The sequence below is a fragment of the Haliaeetus albicilla genome, chromosome 11 (assembly GCF_947461875.1).
Source record: "Haliaeetus albicilla chromosome 11, bHalAlb1.1, whole genome shotgun sequence".
NCBI lineage: Eukaryota > Metazoa > Chordata > Aves > Accipitriformes > Accipitridae > Haliaeetus > Haliaeetus albicilla.
In genome coordinates, this window is record NC_091493.1 from 30,463,087 (window position 1) to 30,479,187 (window position 16,101).

Consider the following 16,101-nt stretch of genomic DNA (forward strand, 5'->3'; position numbering starts at 1 on the left):
TGCGAGCTCTCCTCTTTGGGAAGTCCCCCCGCAGAGGAGGCAGGTCCCCGCGGAGCAGATCCACGTGCAAACATTTCTGCCGTGTCCAAGGGGGTGGATTGTGACCGGGGTGTGGGAAGGGGGGCCTGGCCTTGGGGGACATCTCCCCTTCTGCACGGCCTGATGGCAAAGGCAGCACAGGGAGAAAGCACCTCTAGAGAATTGGTGAAGGCAAGCTCTCCCCAGCACCCCAGGTGCTCGTAACGCCCGCCTGAGTCCACAGTAAAGGTTTTTCCTTGAAGGTATTTTTGTCCCTTCCCAACGCCCTTCCTCCTCCACCCACTGCAGCCCTGGCAGATGGTTCAGCTGAGGTGGGGAAGGAAAAGCCTCAAGTCAGAAGGACGCTGCTCATCCTGATGTTTTTTCCTGGGGGCTTAGCTCAGCCCATGCCTTTAGCTAAGCTGGTTTGATCACTGGGAGACCTGAGTTTGCCCTACCCTGTGCTGCTCTTCTGCAGCTCTCTTGGCTTACTTATCCCCCTGGGAGCTGGAGCTGGGACTTCCCCAGGGTGAGCCAGGTGGGTTTTTTGGGCAGAGGCTGGAGGGTGGGAGGTGGTTACCGGCACCTGGGGGAGAAGCTACAGCAGCCGGTGGGTTACAGCTGGGGTGCAGGGACAGCAGGGACACAGCGGGGTGGGCAGAGGGTCCTGGGATGGGAGTCAGCCTGCACGGAGGAGTCTATATACAGGGCCATGATTTAGGATGGGGGGACTTCCAGGGTGCTGGGTGCTGCCCTGTGCCCTCCTGTGTGTCCCCAGCCCAGGCAGCTGTGGGGGTAACTTGGGAGAAGCTGGGGCAAGGAGAGGTCTCCTTCCAGAGCCTGCTGCAGCTCCTGGATGGCTTCTCAGCGTTATTTGCTTTTGCCACTAGATGGTGAAATAAGTAATAAGGGAAAACATGGGAAACTCTTGCTCCATTCTCCAGTGGCCTCCCTCCCCATGAAACCATGCTGACGTGCTCGGCTTTCTGGGAACCCAGCAATTTCAGGCAATTATCCCCTGGACCTTTTATACGGCTCAGCCTTCAAGAACTGCTGCTGCCACCCTGGCTCTTTGATCTTTTTAACTCTAGTGCTGCCACCCTGGATTCATGTAAACATGGCAAGCTGGGTTAAATGGAGACAGCAAACCTGCTTGATGTAAGGGTGCGTGGAAAGCTGTCTCCTGCTGTAGCAGCCTGCTGTGGTCTGTTTTCTGAAGGGGCTGTGTGATCTGCTCCCCTTTTCCCATGATGATCTGAACCCGCAGTGAGACCCACACCTTGCCAGGTGGGAATTGCAGCCTTCAATCCCTGCTTGGCTGCTCTCTGTTGTACCCTCTCTTTTCAGAGCTGTTCGCTTTTCTGGAAGCTTTGCTCTGGCCATGCCAAAGGAGCTTGCTGGGGATGTGCAACAAACCGGAGAGTTACAGCTCACCTGGGGCACTTCTGCCTTCCGAAGAGGGATTGAATGAATATTCCTGACTGCAGCCGCTGGCCCAGAGGTAGCGTCACTGTGTCAGTCTCCGATGGAGACGGTGAAGAACCGGGAGGGAAAGGGCAGAGACACGCGCTCGGACCTTAGGGAGTGGAACTTGAATGAACGAGTTACTCCTCAGCTGAGTAATTGAATGTTAACCTCTCTCATTGGGAAATTACATGCTTTAAAGTGAGGCAGCCTCAATTTTGCCTTAAATGTGGGCCAGGTCTGCTGATGAAAGGTAGCTCATTGAGCTGCAGAAACTTGATTGGTTTCATTTAGGGAAGGTTATAAGGAAAGTTAGCGGCGCCCAACCTTTGTCCTCTCTGAATGCTGGCCTGGGCGCCTCTCCACACACCCAGGACTACCCGCTCTTCCTCTGAAAACCTGGTTAGAAAACCCTTTCTGGCCATTTCTGTACCGTTCCCTTTGTGTCTGGCTGAAGCGGCTGATGGCAGTGCCCTGCCAGCCCCGGCTCCGGGAGTATGGCAATGCTCCTGGCTCCGTTATGGCTCGCTGGGGCATCGCTGCAGGGGGGAGCCGGCCGCCTTTGTGCTGGAGCAGATCAGGGAGCACCCACAGGAGCAGGGCTGTGGGTGGGCGACCTCCGGGAGGGAGCAGTGCCAGAGGGTGGGGAGCGTCGCCTTCCCTTGCTCTGGCCAGGACTGGAAGGACTTGGCTGTGGTTTTGCTGTGTTTTGGCTATATGGTCACATATGTATGGAGAAGCCCGCTGTAGTCTGGTAAAGGGTTTTATGGGAGGCGGTGAGTTAGCCCCCTGAGCGAGGGACTGATGATGAGCGGTATGGAAGGTCCCCGTAATATATTAGGAACGGACCGTAGACTGTTTGGTTTATTTTTCATTATGTTTCTGCTGTTATTGGCTAATTTCAGTGGTATCCATCTTGTGAGCTGGCAGGATGGGAAGCCTGGGGAAGGGGGATGGAGCTGCTCCCCAGCGCTGAGGGATGGCCCCACACATGTTTAGTCCTGGCCCCGCTGCGGGATGCAGCGAGGGTGGAGGATTTCCAGATAGGGAACAAGATAAAGAAAATAGGACTGCATAAAAACACGCTTGCCTGTGCTCAACACAGAGGAACACATGCATGTGGTATGTACTTGTGGGTGCTACAGAGAGGAAATGCACATTTCTCTCTCCCCTTCTCCCTAGGCAAGAAGTGCCTGAAAGGCACGAGGCCAGTGACACGCAGACAGCTGGGGAGGTTTCTTGTTGTGCATCGCTCCTCCTGCAGAGCTGAAATGAGCCTTTAATGTCTCAGAGGCCACTGTGACACCAGGCAGAAGCAAAAGAGGGAAAACAATGAATAAATAAACCTGAGGCTGGTGTGAGTGCAGTCTCCGTATCTCAGTCTCACCCCCGACTGCCACACTACAATGTGTAGCATGGAAATGTTTCTCTTGGCTGTTGGTTTAGGGCTGTGCAATCAAACCTGGTAGTTAAAATCCTGCCGAACAGGGCAGGCAACCCAAACGGCAGCTAATGAGGAAAGGCAAGCAGAGCTTTCAAGCTGTTTGCAAAAAAACCAAACCAACTAACACTGGAGGAGCAGGTGGTCACATAGGATCCATCTTGTGCTGGTTTGAGCCAGCGCTCTGCAGATGGGAGGTAGTGAAGAACTGCCGCCGTAAGTAATATTCAGTGTGTGCCTCCTTTCTTTCCCCTCTGAACATCTGATACCGCGACAGCATCCCTGCTCGCAAGGGGATTAGGTGCTAGCACAGACTGCTGTCGCAGCTATCCCTTTCCTACTGTTTTATTCAAATAACTCGGAAAAGTACATCCAGCAGCTGAGTCCGGACAAACTCTGTTGAAAAACATGGCTCTGCAGAAGCCGTTGCTGTGAGATCAATGAAAAGAGCAAATCCCAAACTCGCATGTGCAGCGGCAGGCAGGGAAAGGAAGGGCTGTGGGTTTGAGTGACTGTGCAGGAGGAAAAGTGCCTGAGGTCCCAAAGCAGCTGGAGGGGTGGCCAGACCAGTCACACTTCTGATGATTTTTTTTTTTTCCCAATAATTTTTAAAATAAAAGGAAAATATGAATCACAGCATTTGAAACACCTCCTTGGAAATGGATGGTGTGCTTGCTGTAGTACTTTGCAGTGGCACCATCATAAACACAGCAATGTCAGGTTTGCCTGCAGAACGTCTGTGCCCCTTCCCCTGATAGCTCCTATGGTGGGTTTTTTTTTCCTGGGGTTAACACAGTAAAGGGAAAAGCATTTTTTTGTGTGACTTGAGTGCATCTCCACCTGCTTGCCCAAGGCCTGGAGGAAAATTGGCCAACTCGAAGCTGCCATGAAGGGCTATTCAGTCATTAGTCCACAGGTTGTCACAAGCCACAGGCTTTCGGTGCGTTACCCCCAAGGGAGCCCAGTTACTAAAGCAAATCTTCCTGAAAGACACCCTGCTTTGATTTATTCAAATATACCCAGTAGCAAGATCAAAATCTACAGCTACAACGAGGGCTTCCTGCCATGGATATGCAAATATTGACATCAGTGTAAACGAGCAAACCACGGATCTCCTAACACGAAGCAAACTGTGACTGCTGTTTACCTCCAGTTGCAGAGCCCCAAGGCTCCCCTCTTTGATGGCTTGTGTCAAGTTGGCACAGAGCTGCTCTTGAAAGCTTTGCTGAGAAATCATTTCTGCACTTTGTTCTAGCGGTTGCCCCTTTTGTGTGGTCCCCCCAGGAGTCTGTCCTGCCATGTCTTGAGCGAGCTTTAGGTTTGTCCAGCTTCTGTAACTCTGAACCGGACTGTCCAAAAAGCAAGTCTCGGTCCTTCAGCAGCTCTTGTTACTTTTTTCCCTGCCAGAATCTCACTGCTCTGCTGGAGATAAACGATTCCTGCGGTTGCTTGTTCAAAACATGCATTTTGCAGCCTTATTACCATAGCGATTCTTTCCTGAGATTATCTCCCCCTACATGATTTGCTCTGTGCTGTGAGCAGCTCCGAGACCTCCTGAACGTTTCTCAGCTCCTTCTCCCCGAGAGGCAGCAGGGGAGGGTGGTCCCAGCTCCCCCCCCCAACTAGAAGCGATGCTGGAGCTGAAGAGATGTATAAACATGGAAGCAGCGTGCCTAATTAATGACCTGAAACCAGCCATAAAGGTCAGCTTGTTTGCGAGCGACGCGCTCGAGGTACATGCGCTGAATGCGAACTTGGCCGCCGTGCCTCGGAAAGGGCATCGCCGCCCGCCCGGGATGGCGGCTGGCGGAGGGGGGATCTGTCAGAGGAGGATCGATAGCCTTCAGCCTCGCTCATTAGTGTGCACGCAGGCTGTCCCCCCTCGCCTGGCCAGCCCGGCTCCTCGCGGGGCTCTGCTGAGAAACCAGGCTGCTTTCTGGGGAAAGGGCAGGCTCCTGCAGCTCTTCGGTGTGCGATGCCGCCAGAGAACAGGCTGTTTTCTGGGCTGTCTCGTCAGGCACTTGTTGACTGAGTTCGAACTGCAGAGTCCTTATAACTCCTATCAACGCCGTCAGCAGCATGCATTCAAAAATTGAGCATCTGGATGCAAATGCTGGGGGATTGATATAAAAATTTCATTTACTAGCTGTTTTTTTCCCCCTGAAGCTTTTCTCTACAGTCTTCCAGGGGCTACAAATTCAAGTTTCTTGCCTAAGCCCAGGACTCTGGGAGTTGAGGCTTTATGAATATTCCCAATTATCATCAGGCATGGTATAGACTCGTAAAGACGGCTGTCCTGTAGGACAGGGTGTGCCACGGGTTGTTGTGTGAGATTTTAAGGGTCCTTGCCAGCCCGGCAGTTTCTGACCACCTTTCATCTCAAGAATTGGGCAGAGCCATGAGATGACCTGCAGAGATAATAAACGGGAGACTTGGTGTTACCGAGCCACTTTGCAGACAGCACTGAGCGCTTCTGGTGTCATTAAAATCACAGAGATGTCACACGCACCACGATGGTGGTGGTGCGAGGCAAATGCCTTTGATGAGGCAGGTTTTCTCCCTCTCTGAGATGGACACAGTGCCATCCCAGCTGTCCCCTGCTTGCAGAGAGCTCTCTTTCCAGTGGCATTTCTGGAACAAACCCTTTTCTTCAGGCTTTTGGCCTCGCGTGTTCCCCTCGCGCTCTTTGTCCCAGCGGAGAGCCCTGATCAAAGCTCTGCTTTTGCGACGTGGTGGCTCAGAAGCGATGGCTGGGTTTAGCTTCAGGCGGACCGAGGGTGTCTAGCCACAAAAGGAGACAGAAAATGAAGGCAGCTGGTCGTGTTTTGTTATTTAAATCTACTCTCTGCCTGTATCGGGGAACACAGCTCAGCTTTGCAGAGAGCATGGGGGCACGCAGGGTGTTTCCAGAAAGGCACCAGCCCAGGTCTTGAGTAAAGCACCTCAGACAGTCCGTGGTGGCTTTAGCGCAGGTAAAGGTCAACCGGGTCAGAGAAGGGGTTATCCACGTCAGGCTGGGCATGGCCTGCAGCCTCCCTCTCTCTGGGTCCTTCCATCCAAGCAGTGACCAAGGAGGCCTCTGCCAGGGGTGATCTCAAGCCCACGCAGGTACCACACACGAGGGAGAGGAAGACCCGCTGCCGAGCAGAACTACGCGTCCTCCTGCAGAGCACACGGGTCCCCTGCAACGAGCAGAAGGCAGGGGGATGTTCACAAAGTCCAGCATCTCCTCAACCTCCTGCCTGGCCTTGCCATAGACTTAGGTGAGTCCCTTCATCCTCGTGTCTCCGCTTGCCCCTTGCAGTGAAGGCTGTGGTTATACATCGCATTTACTCTCAGACAGAGATCTTTTGTACATGCATGTCAGTCATCTTAGGTTCGATTTACGGGTTTTTAAGTCACTCCCTGCAGGTTGCTCTTTTCCCAGGCAAACTGGTGCAGTGGGTCCTGCGCTCCCTCGCTCCAGGAGTGGGATGCCCCCTCGTTTTCCCTCGCTCGGCCCCGCGCCAGCCCCAGAGGCTGTGCTCTCTGGCTCCCAGACCCTGTCTCGCCCACTCCTGCTCCCTCTCTCACGGGCGTCATTGCTCCTGGGCCTGGCTTATAACACGGCGTGTGGCATAGGGACGAAGATGACAGGGCTTCCTCCATCTCGCCGAGGAAATACGTTCATTGGCCCGAGCGTTCGGCATGGCGATTAATTGAGAGCTGCCTGAATCTGGAGCACCAAGTGAGCATCTTTGGAGCCATCTGAAAATGAGGGAGAAGAGACCGTGAGCGAGAGGATCGGGGCTGGAGTCCGCGTGATGTGCGGGTGAGTAATCTGTACGCGCTGAGAGCCGACAGCTTTGGGGGCCGGGCGGGCTACCGGGAATGTCACTATTGCTCTTTTGCTATTAAGAAGTGGGGCAGGATGTGGCCCTCCTCCCTTCCTCCTGCCCGTGGGGCTGGGGGAGAACCAGCGGGGAGCACGGGGGGAGGCAACGAGGGGGGGGCCCAGGAGCAAAAGCGCTGGGCCTGGCGCTGTGGGATGAGAGCCCTCGTGGGTGCTGCGGGCCGGCACGGCCCGGCCAGCCGGGGCTGAGCCAGCCTGGGGGGGGGGGGGGTGCCGGGGCTCCTCCTGACCTCCCCCTCGGGGGGCTGCCCTGCCGTGGGTCGTGGGGGGGGGGAAGGCTGGGGGCTCAGCCCCGGGCCGAAGGGTGCAGTGAGGCGCCGCGGCCAGCAGGTGCCACTGCCCCCCCGCGCTGCCCGGGGCCGCCGCCGCCCGCCCGCCCGCCCCGGCGGCAGCGCGGAGCGGGCAGCGCCCTTCCCCGGGGGGCTGCCCTTCCTCGGGTGGGGCTGCCCTGCCCCGGGTGGGGCCCCCCTTCCTCGGGGGGGGGGGGGGGAGGCAGCGGCGCGGCCGTGCCCTGCCCGCGGGGTCGGTATCCCGGCCCTGACCAGCCCGCCCGCCCGCCCGCCCCGCGGGTGACACGCTGCCCTCGGGGCTCCCCGCGGCCGCACACCCAGCACCCCGAGGGGAGCCCCACGCACAACGCGGGGACGGGGCGGCAGCTTCCACCGCAGCGCGGTCCGGGCTTGGCGGAGGCAGGAGCAGCCCCCGGCCGCAGCGCGGTGGGTGCCCGCAGCCCCCCCCCGGCACGGCGGGCGCACCCCTCCCCACGCCCACCCACCCCCCCACCCCCCCCACGAAGACGCAGCCTGGCCCCGCTGCCTCTGCCCCAGCTCCCCCCGTGCGCATCCCCCCCACGGGTGCGACCCGCCGGTCTCCGCTCCGCGGGGCCGCTCTTCTCTCCGGGCGGGATGAAGCCGCTCCCGCCGTGGGCTAGGGGGGGGCAGCGGGCGAGGGGCTGGGGCGGGGAGGGGGTCGTGTGTAAGGGCTGAGGTGCCCGGGGGTGAGCGGGTGTGCAAAAACCAGAGAAGGGGCCGAGCAGAGAGCGTGTGCGGGCGTGAGCGCCGGGGGGGGCGGTGAGGGTGCGTGGGCCGGGGTGGGTAGGGGTGAGCGGCGCGGGGGGAGCGTGTGTCCGTGTCGGAGCGGGGGGGGCGCGCGGGGTGCGTGTGTCCGTGTGTGTGTATGTGTGTGCGCGCACCGGGGGCAGCTCCCCACGTGGGGCTGACGCGGCAGCCCCGGCCTGATCCGGGGCTATAAAGCGGCTCGGCGGCGAGCGAGGCAGAGCAGCCGCCGCCGGCTGCAGCCCCGGCCCCGCTCCGCGCTCCGCTCCGCGCCCCGCTCCGCGGCTCCCGGCGGGCAGCCCCCCCAGCATGAGCGGCGGGCGGCCGCAGCCCCCCCACGGCGACCGCCGCGCAGCCCCCCCGCCCCGGCCGGCGGCGCAGTAGGAGCGCGGAGCCCCCCGCGGAGCCCCGCGGAACCGGGCGCGGCGCGGGTGGGGCAGGGGGCGAAGGGCGGGGGGGGGGGGGCGTCCGCGCAGCCGGGGTTGATGTTTAACCTGGAGCGCCCGTTCACGGAGAGGGGCCGGTTCTTCTCCTCCATGGAGTACCAGCGGCAGCTGGAGGAGGAGGAGGGCTACCCGCCCCCCGGCGCCAACGGGACCTTCAACGACAGCGGGGCCGGGCCGGGCTGGGGCGCGCCGTACCCCCTGCACACCACCGTCACCCTCGTCAGCCTGGTGGGCTTGCTCATGCTCTTCACCGTCTTCGGCAACGTCCTCGTCATCATCGCCGTCTTCACCAGCCGGGCGCTCAAGGCGCCCCAGAACCTCTTCCTGGTCTCCTTAGCCTCGGCCGACATCCTGGTGGCCACGCTGGTCATCCCCTTCTCCCTGGCGAACGAGGTGATGGGGTACTGGTACTTTGGCAAAGTCTGGTGCGAGATCTACCTGGCCTTGGACGTGCTGTTCTGCACCTCCTCCATCGTGCACTTGTGCGCCATCAGCCTGGACCGTTACTGGTCCATCACGCAAGCCATCGAGTACAACCTCAAGCGCACCCCGCGCCGCATCAAGTGCATCATCTTCATCGTCTGGGTCATCTCGGCCGTCATCTCCTTCCCGCCGCTCATCTCCATCGAGAAGAAGAGCGGGCAGCAGGCTGACCAGGGGGTGGCAGAGTGCAAGATCAACGATGAGAAGTGGTACATCATCTCTTCTAGCATCGGCTCCTTCTTTGCCCCCTGCCTCATCATGATCCTCGTCTACGTGCGCATCTACCAGATAGCCAAGAGGCGAACCAGGGTCCCGCCGAACAAGCGGGCAGAGCACCCCGAGAAGAGGCAGAACGGCTTGGCCGACAAGGAGGACCTGCCAGCCACAGCCCAGCTCAACGGGGAGAAGGCGGCAGGAGGAGGCGGCGGCGGGCAGGAGGGAGAGGTCAACGGCATAGACATGGAGGAGACCTCTTCCTCTGAGCACCAGGAGAACAACCAGTGTAAGAAGTCAGAGAGACCGTCGAGGGGAAAGACCAAGACTAAGCTGAGCCAGATTAAACCTGGGGACAGTTTGCCCAGGAAGGCGGAGGAGGAGAGGAACACCAAAGGGTCCCGGTGGAGGGGCAGGCAGAACCGGGAGAAGCGCTTCACCTTTGTGCTGGCGGTGGTGATCGGGGTCTTTGTCATCTGCTGGTTCCCCTTCTTCTTTACCTACACGCTGACAGCCGTCTGCAAGAGCTGCTCCGTGCCCGACACCCTCTTCAAGTTCTTCTTCTGGTTCGGTTACTGCAATAGCTCCTTGAACCCCGTCATCTATACCATTTTCAACCATGACTTCAGACGGGCCTTCAAAAGGATCCTCTGCAGGATAGAGAGGAAAAGGATTGTCTGAAGGACCCTTTGCTATGGGCAGGACTAATTCAGGACTTTGCAGGAGAGTAAGGCATGGCTCTCTTGGGCTGTGCTCGCATGGGATGGTTTCCTTCAGCTCGTGAGCAGGAAGCCTTTAAAACCCGAGATGAGCCTACGGAAATGCCGGGCAGCAGCAGCGAGGAGCAGCAGGCAAGTGGATGTCCGAGCCGTGGCATTCGGCTTTCCAGGGGAGGATGGCCTTTGACTTGCTTGGTTTATTTTGTCAGTTTTTTTTTTTTTCTTTTGCCGGAGCATCTCGGTGGATATTTTCATGACTGCTCAGTCTGACTGTGTGAAGACAAGCAATGTGCAGCTCCGTGAGATGAACAACAAAGAGGGAGTATGCCACCCCAGAGGTGTTGGCTTTTTTATTTTATTGTATCTTTTTTTTTTTTCCTGTTGTATATGTAATTAATTTTAATCCCCTTGTAAAATACAGTATTGTATCCCTGAATCTGAATGTCTTAATTTTTGTAAGGTGAGCAGCTTTGAAACTGTGAATGCTTTAATTGTCTTTGACACCTTAAAAGTCCCTCTCTTCCCACCCCCTAAAAACCCCCTCACTCAAAATCACTGAACAACTAGAGCCATTCCCTCTACCTGACAGTTTGATAATATTACCAAAATTTCCAATGTCCTGTTCTTTTTTTTTTTGGCTGTAAAGCTTAGGATCACAGACCTCACAGACTGGCTATTTTTGTTGGTATTTTTTATATCGTACCTGCTTCTGTTTAATTTCTGTGTTGCCTGTGATATAATACAGCTGAGATGGTAACTGCCCTCTCGTTATTCATTAAAGCAGACCCTGACGGAGCGGTGGCTTTGCTGTGCAGGCAGGGACGTCCCGGGTGATGAAGTGATGGGTTATTTCCCGTGCAATGTGAGGCTTGGGACCCAGCCAAGCTCCTCACGAGTTAATCTTGGTTGATATTATACCACGCTGCAGCACTGAAATGTGTTCGATGCTAACTTGCTTCCCCTGCCTCCAACTGTAAATAGGTAACATTTCAAAGCAAATAACAGGGCTCCGTATATCATGTTATCTCATTTGTATTGATTTGTGATGGTTTAACTCCTGCGGGATTTCCTGCAGAAGAGGAGGGGGTTTGTGCATAGGGGCTGTTCCGTCTCTGAATTAAGGGAGAAGAGTTCAGTTTTTAATCTGCCAGTCTCATCTTCCCTAGGAAATATGAAAGCATCCCTCTTTCAGTCTTATACAGGGCGAAACTCTGAAATGGGAAACTTAACTGACAGTTTCTCCAGTATTTTATAGTGTAATTAAGCTTTTTTTTTAAAAAAAAAAAAAAAAAAGAAATGTGTAAATATTGTGAGATTGGAGCAGGAAAGAGAGTTAATACTGCTTTTACACTCCTTTCCTGAAATGTCTTTCAGCTCTTTCTGCTTAAAAAAAAAATAAAAACCAAAAATGGACAGAACAAATCTAATATCCTTGTGCCATGAAGAAATTTCTGTAGAACATTAAAAGGAAAAACTTTTTGATTCATCACAATAAATGAGTCTGCAAGCCTTTTAATGTTATGAAAACAGCTTTATCAAATACTGACAAGTCATAGAAATTGTTTGGAAAAAGCAAAGTTTGTAGAAGTCTCATGTATAAGATGAATTTGCCTTCTCTGGAGTCATATGGTGCACAGGAAGAGACTCTAAAAAACCATACCTTTTTACTTTTGGGAAGTGTTTTGTTGATTTTGCTCTCTCTTTTGACTTTGTAATTAACTCCAAGGGTCCCTGGATGCATCTTGGGACCTGGAGAGCAATGTTTACATTCACTTGCATTTTCAGAATTGAATCCTCAAAAGGTGAGGAAAGCAAATAAACTGTGCTTTAATGTAAAAAAACCCACCACAAAACCATGAGCAGAAGTTGCTATAATGGATGATTATTTTTATTAAATAAAAGAGCGTTTACAGATCAAGTGTGAAAACCCTCTGAATAATCTGTTAGCTGTTTTGTTTTATTTTTTTTGCAGCTGTTCACCACACCAATCCTCTGGCAGCTTTGGTCTTTATTTTTTAAAGAACACATTTGGGAAAAGCACTCGTGTTTTCTGAAAGACTTTGTTACCCCAGGTAGGAAACAATGGCTTGGTTCATGGTGCAGTGGCACAATAACAAATGAGTCCTTGATATTTCTTGGGGTTTTATTTTAACCCCCTTTCATGCCACAGTAAGAGCATTCACGTGTTTCCTAAAGAAAAGAGCTTAGGGTTTCAGGGTGTGATTTGCTCCCTGGAAATGCAGCCTGGCACTACTGCTGGGGATGCCTGGCTGGTGCAGCATTTACAGCTCTTGAGTTGAGAAGGTTTTTAATAATTAGGTCGCAGATGGGATTAGAAGTTATTAGGCTGGAAGGCACTATTTCCTGATATATGCAGGAGTGGCCATATGAGTGGGGCTTTGTTTCCAGCCCCTGAGAGCCAGCCGGCTGGGCTCGCTTGCCCTTACACCAGTGCTGCTGAGAGCAGCACTGCGGGAGGGTGATGGGGGATCGTTCTTCCACCGAGCAAAGTGCTGCTGCTGTGTGGCTGCCTGCCTCCCTGAAGATGCCGGGGTCCGCTCGCCATCGGCTTCAGCTGGGCTCTTTCTTTGCCATGAGTGCCAGCTAGTTCCAAAGGTGGGGGGACACGACGTACCGATCCTGCAAGTGCTTTAGTGTGTGCTTTGTTTTGCCCAGGAGTACTCGTAACCATTTGGGAGCTCTGGCTCCTGGTCTTCCCACTGTTGGGGTACCTGGAGTCACCCTGCTTCCCTGCTCTGCTTCTTGTTTGGTGAGAAGAGAAGTGACCAGAGCCCAGTGCTGGAGCTGCTGGTCTCACAGCCCCCCTGCCAACGCCACTGAGGTCGCAGTTGGAGGTGCTCGGCAAGCTGGGAGGTGGACCAGGGCTGGCAAGCAGCATTGCTGCTGAGCGTAGGGTATCAGACGATGGCCCAGAGATGAACATCTTGGTCACCTTGTGGCGGCCTTTGCAGGCCAGGAGAGCTTGATCCGGGCAGAGTGTCCTGTTCTCTGTCCTCTGGTCTCAGCTGGCCCTGTTGGCCTTGGAGGGTTTTACAATGCAGACCCTGTGGGAGATGTAGGGGACGGTGCCTGGGACGGGAGGTAATCTGGCAGCCATCGGCTGCGCTTGCCCCATCCCTCCGGCTGTCTGATGTCCTTGTGGCCAAATCTCTGGTACAGACAGTAGAGTATTTTGGTGGGTTTGGGGCTGGGGGACCGGGGCTTTAGTGGGCTTTCAGTTGGTGAAATGTCTGATTGCTCCCATTTTCCATCAAAAGTAAAAGTAAGGCGCAAGAACCTGAAATTATGCTTCCAGGGCTGTGTCCCTCCCAAAACCTCATGTGCTCATGGTTCAGCCCAGTCAAATAAAATACTCAAGGGGCTGTTTTACGTGGGGGCAGTGACTCCCTGCATCTGACACAGCAGAGCTGCCTGCCCATCTGTGGCCAGTGTCTGAATTTCCACCATCCCGATGCCTTTGCCACCTGCTGACTCAGGCTTTTATTTCCTTTGCCCTGAGCTGTTGGTCGTTTTGCTTTCAGCTCTGTCCTGGACTCTCCACACCTGCTGGGGACAGGCACGTCCAAGCCACAGCAGCCTCCAGGCACCGTGGGCTGTGTGGTGGAGGTGCTGGGGTAAAAACCACCGTCATTTTCCCTTTGGTAGGTGAGGACCGGCCCAGCTGCCTCTGAGCCAGAGGTCATACTGCTGTGGGCTTCGCTGGGATGCTCTCTCCGTCTCTGCCATAACCACGTCCAGCTCTGCTCACCTCCGTGGCTGGCCCATCTCGCTGTAGGGCTGAGTCCAAGCATCCTTGCCAGGTCCCGATGTCGGCTCTTCCCCTTCTCCCTCCCGAATCCCTCCCCGGCAGGAGAACGCTGCCTCATTGTTCCCAGCTCATTCCCATGCAAATGACACATTCGGGGATGTAATGAACTTTGGCTGTTTTTTATAACCTTTTATTTCAGGGCTGAAAGGTTAATGGTGCGAAGGTGGGGAGGGAGACCCGCCTCCCTGGTGGGGTGGGAGCCATCCGGGCTGGCACAGCAAACAGCGGGCAGAGATGCCACTGCCACCTCTGCCCTGGGAGGGGTTTCTCCACAGGTTTGCTGTGTGGGGTGACCCTGCACCCCACCCCTTGTGTGGGGACCCCTGAGGACAGCCCAAAGGTGCCGGCTCAGGGACGTGCAGGAGGGGCCCAGGTAGGTGGTCTGGTGTGCCAACTGTCCTAAAATATCCCCAGGGGCGAGCTGCATGAGCAGCAGGGTTGCCCTTGCAGAGACCGGTGACTGCCCGCCCAGGGCTTAACCCTGACCCCCTCAGCCTACTGACACGTGTGTTTATTTCTGCGTGGTTTTGGTCCCCATTCTCTGGGGGACAAGGAGCTGGTGACACAGAGGAGCCTTTCCAAGATGTTCCAGCGAGGGACAGACTTGGCCCGAATCATTCTGCTTACACAAAATGAGTTTCCCAGGCTTGGGGGAGCCTCTGTGGGTTTTGACCTGTGCCCATCAGCCACCCCATGCCGTAAGTACCCCCAGTCCCACCCAGCATCCCCTTGCCCAGGTGTTTCTGGACCTGGTGCCCTGTGATTTCCCTCTGGGTTGGGTGGCTGGCCCTGCTGCCTGCTCAGCTCTCATCCGCTGAAGTTGTTTGTTTTATTCTATTTCTTAACATTCCCTGTTCTTTCACCACTGGAAAAGTTCAAAGTCTTCTGAGATTGCTCCTTTATTACAGCCAGTGCCCTGGCAGACAGCTACACTTGGAGCTGTCTCACCGTTTCTGCTATGAACCGCTCTTTGCAGCTGATTTATTGTAACATCTCTGTGATTTGTTAAATATTTGTAGCTGCGATTGCTGTGCCTTATCCCACTCAAGCTGTAGAAATGGGGTGAAGAGAGAACAGGGTTAGTGGGGAGCCCGCCCCCTGTGTTGGCCACTAGTACTCAGTCAGCTCACAAATGCTCCAGGACTGGATCCTGACTCCTCTGTGAACAGAGAGGGTTGTAGTCTGAGCCCTGGGAAGTCAAGGTGAAATTCCACCTGGGCGTCACACTGCAGTGATGCTGCATGAGGCTACAGTGCAATCCCAAACATCCCCAAGGCTGAGCTGAGGGGGTGGTGAACAGGGCTGTGGGGGGCATCATAAAACATGCCTGCCTTGGGTCGGACCATGGCTGGTCCCAGGTAGGACCATGGCTGGTCCCGGAGGACATCTGCTGTTGTGGGGCAGGGGACGTTGGGAGGTGTTGAATGGAGATGCTGATGCTTGAGCAGGTCGTTCAACATCCCTTCCTTCTCCAGGGACCTTCTTGGCCATTTGAGTGGTCCCCTAGGAGGACTCATTTCCCAGAGAGGACCACCAGTGTGTGAGGACCTCTCACAGCCATGTCTACAGGGACATGAGATGGGTCCCAGCACCCAAATCCAACAAAGAGGCATGAGGACAAACTGTAAAAGGGAGCAGGAAGGCATCTCCCTCGCTTGAGCATAGGTGTCTATCAGTAAAGGTGTAAACTTGCTGGGTTAAATTGGCTTAAAACTGCTTGAACTGCCTCTGGTTTAGTGTGTTAGTGTGATGGTCAAGTCCATATTGGCCAAGTTATGAGAGACCATCCATGCTGGCTTGGATCTAAGGTCCTGCTCTCCCTCTGTGGCTCTGAGAGTGGTCTGTAGCAGATTTTAGGGAACAGGGAGGAGCAAGAACCCTTCCCAGGAGGCTTGGGGGGTCACTAGGCACTCAGGGATTTCCTGGGGCCACTGGTGCCTTTTGTGCTAATGGAGAAATTCCACCAACATGTGTTTCCCTTCAGCGATGCTCTGCATTGGGAAGTCTGGATGGCTTTCAAAAATGTGTTTGAGTCAAAAGCCAGCAACTGAGCGGGGTTTGTCAGGAGGTGAGACAAGCTTATCTAAACATCGCTGCTTCCCTGTGTGCAACACTTACAACATTTGGCCCATATTGGTTTGGGCACAGCCTGGGGCATTGCATTTGGAGGAGCAGCCTTGTGGTCCTCCCAGGGTGTGTGACCTGCTGTAGGGTTTGCTCCCAGAGATGAGAAACATTAGTTTTAAATCAGCTGCTACATGAAAGAATTGATTGCTCCTTTGCTGACTGAAACAGTTGTGTTTTGCTGGACCATGGCTTTATGGCCTTTTTCCTGTTTGTTTTTCAATTGCTCTCCACAGAAAAAAGGAAAAAGCTTCCCACCACCGGACCTCTCTGATAAAACAATTCCTGCTGAAGGCTCCTTTGCCTTCATCTGCATGCATGGAGTTGCTGCAAAGCATTCATCTGAAGATTGAAACCATAAGGTGTTACTGAAAAATTCCCCAAGTGAAAAAATAAAATAAATTTATAGATAAATAT

The 16,101-nt window shown here is 54.8% G+C and overlaps 1 protein-coding gene and 1 long non-coding RNA gene across 2 annotated transcripts; both read left to right on the forward strand.

Annotated features, from left to right (window-relative positions):
- Positions 1–377: 377 nt before the first annotated feature.
- LOC138687632 (uncharacterized) lies at positions 378–2,903 on the forward strand. Its single transcript, XR_011326761.1, has 3 exons — positions 378–556; positions 1,366–1,519; positions 2,665–2,903. It is a non-coding gene; the product is annotated as an uncharacterized lncRNA (long non-coding RNA).
- A 5,276-nt stretch (positions 2,904–8,179) lies between these two features.
- ADRA2A (adrenoceptor alpha 2A) lies at positions 8,180–11,649 on the forward strand. The gene is given in 5 exon segments (XM_069796971.1): positions 8,180–8,198; positions 8,201–8,232; positions 8,235–8,264; positions 8,267–8,323; positions 8,326–11,649. Coding segments are annotated over 5 exon segments (1,506 nt in total). The 3' UTR covers positions 9,694–11,649.
- The last annotated feature ends 4,452 nt before the right edge of the window (positions 11,650–16,101 follow it).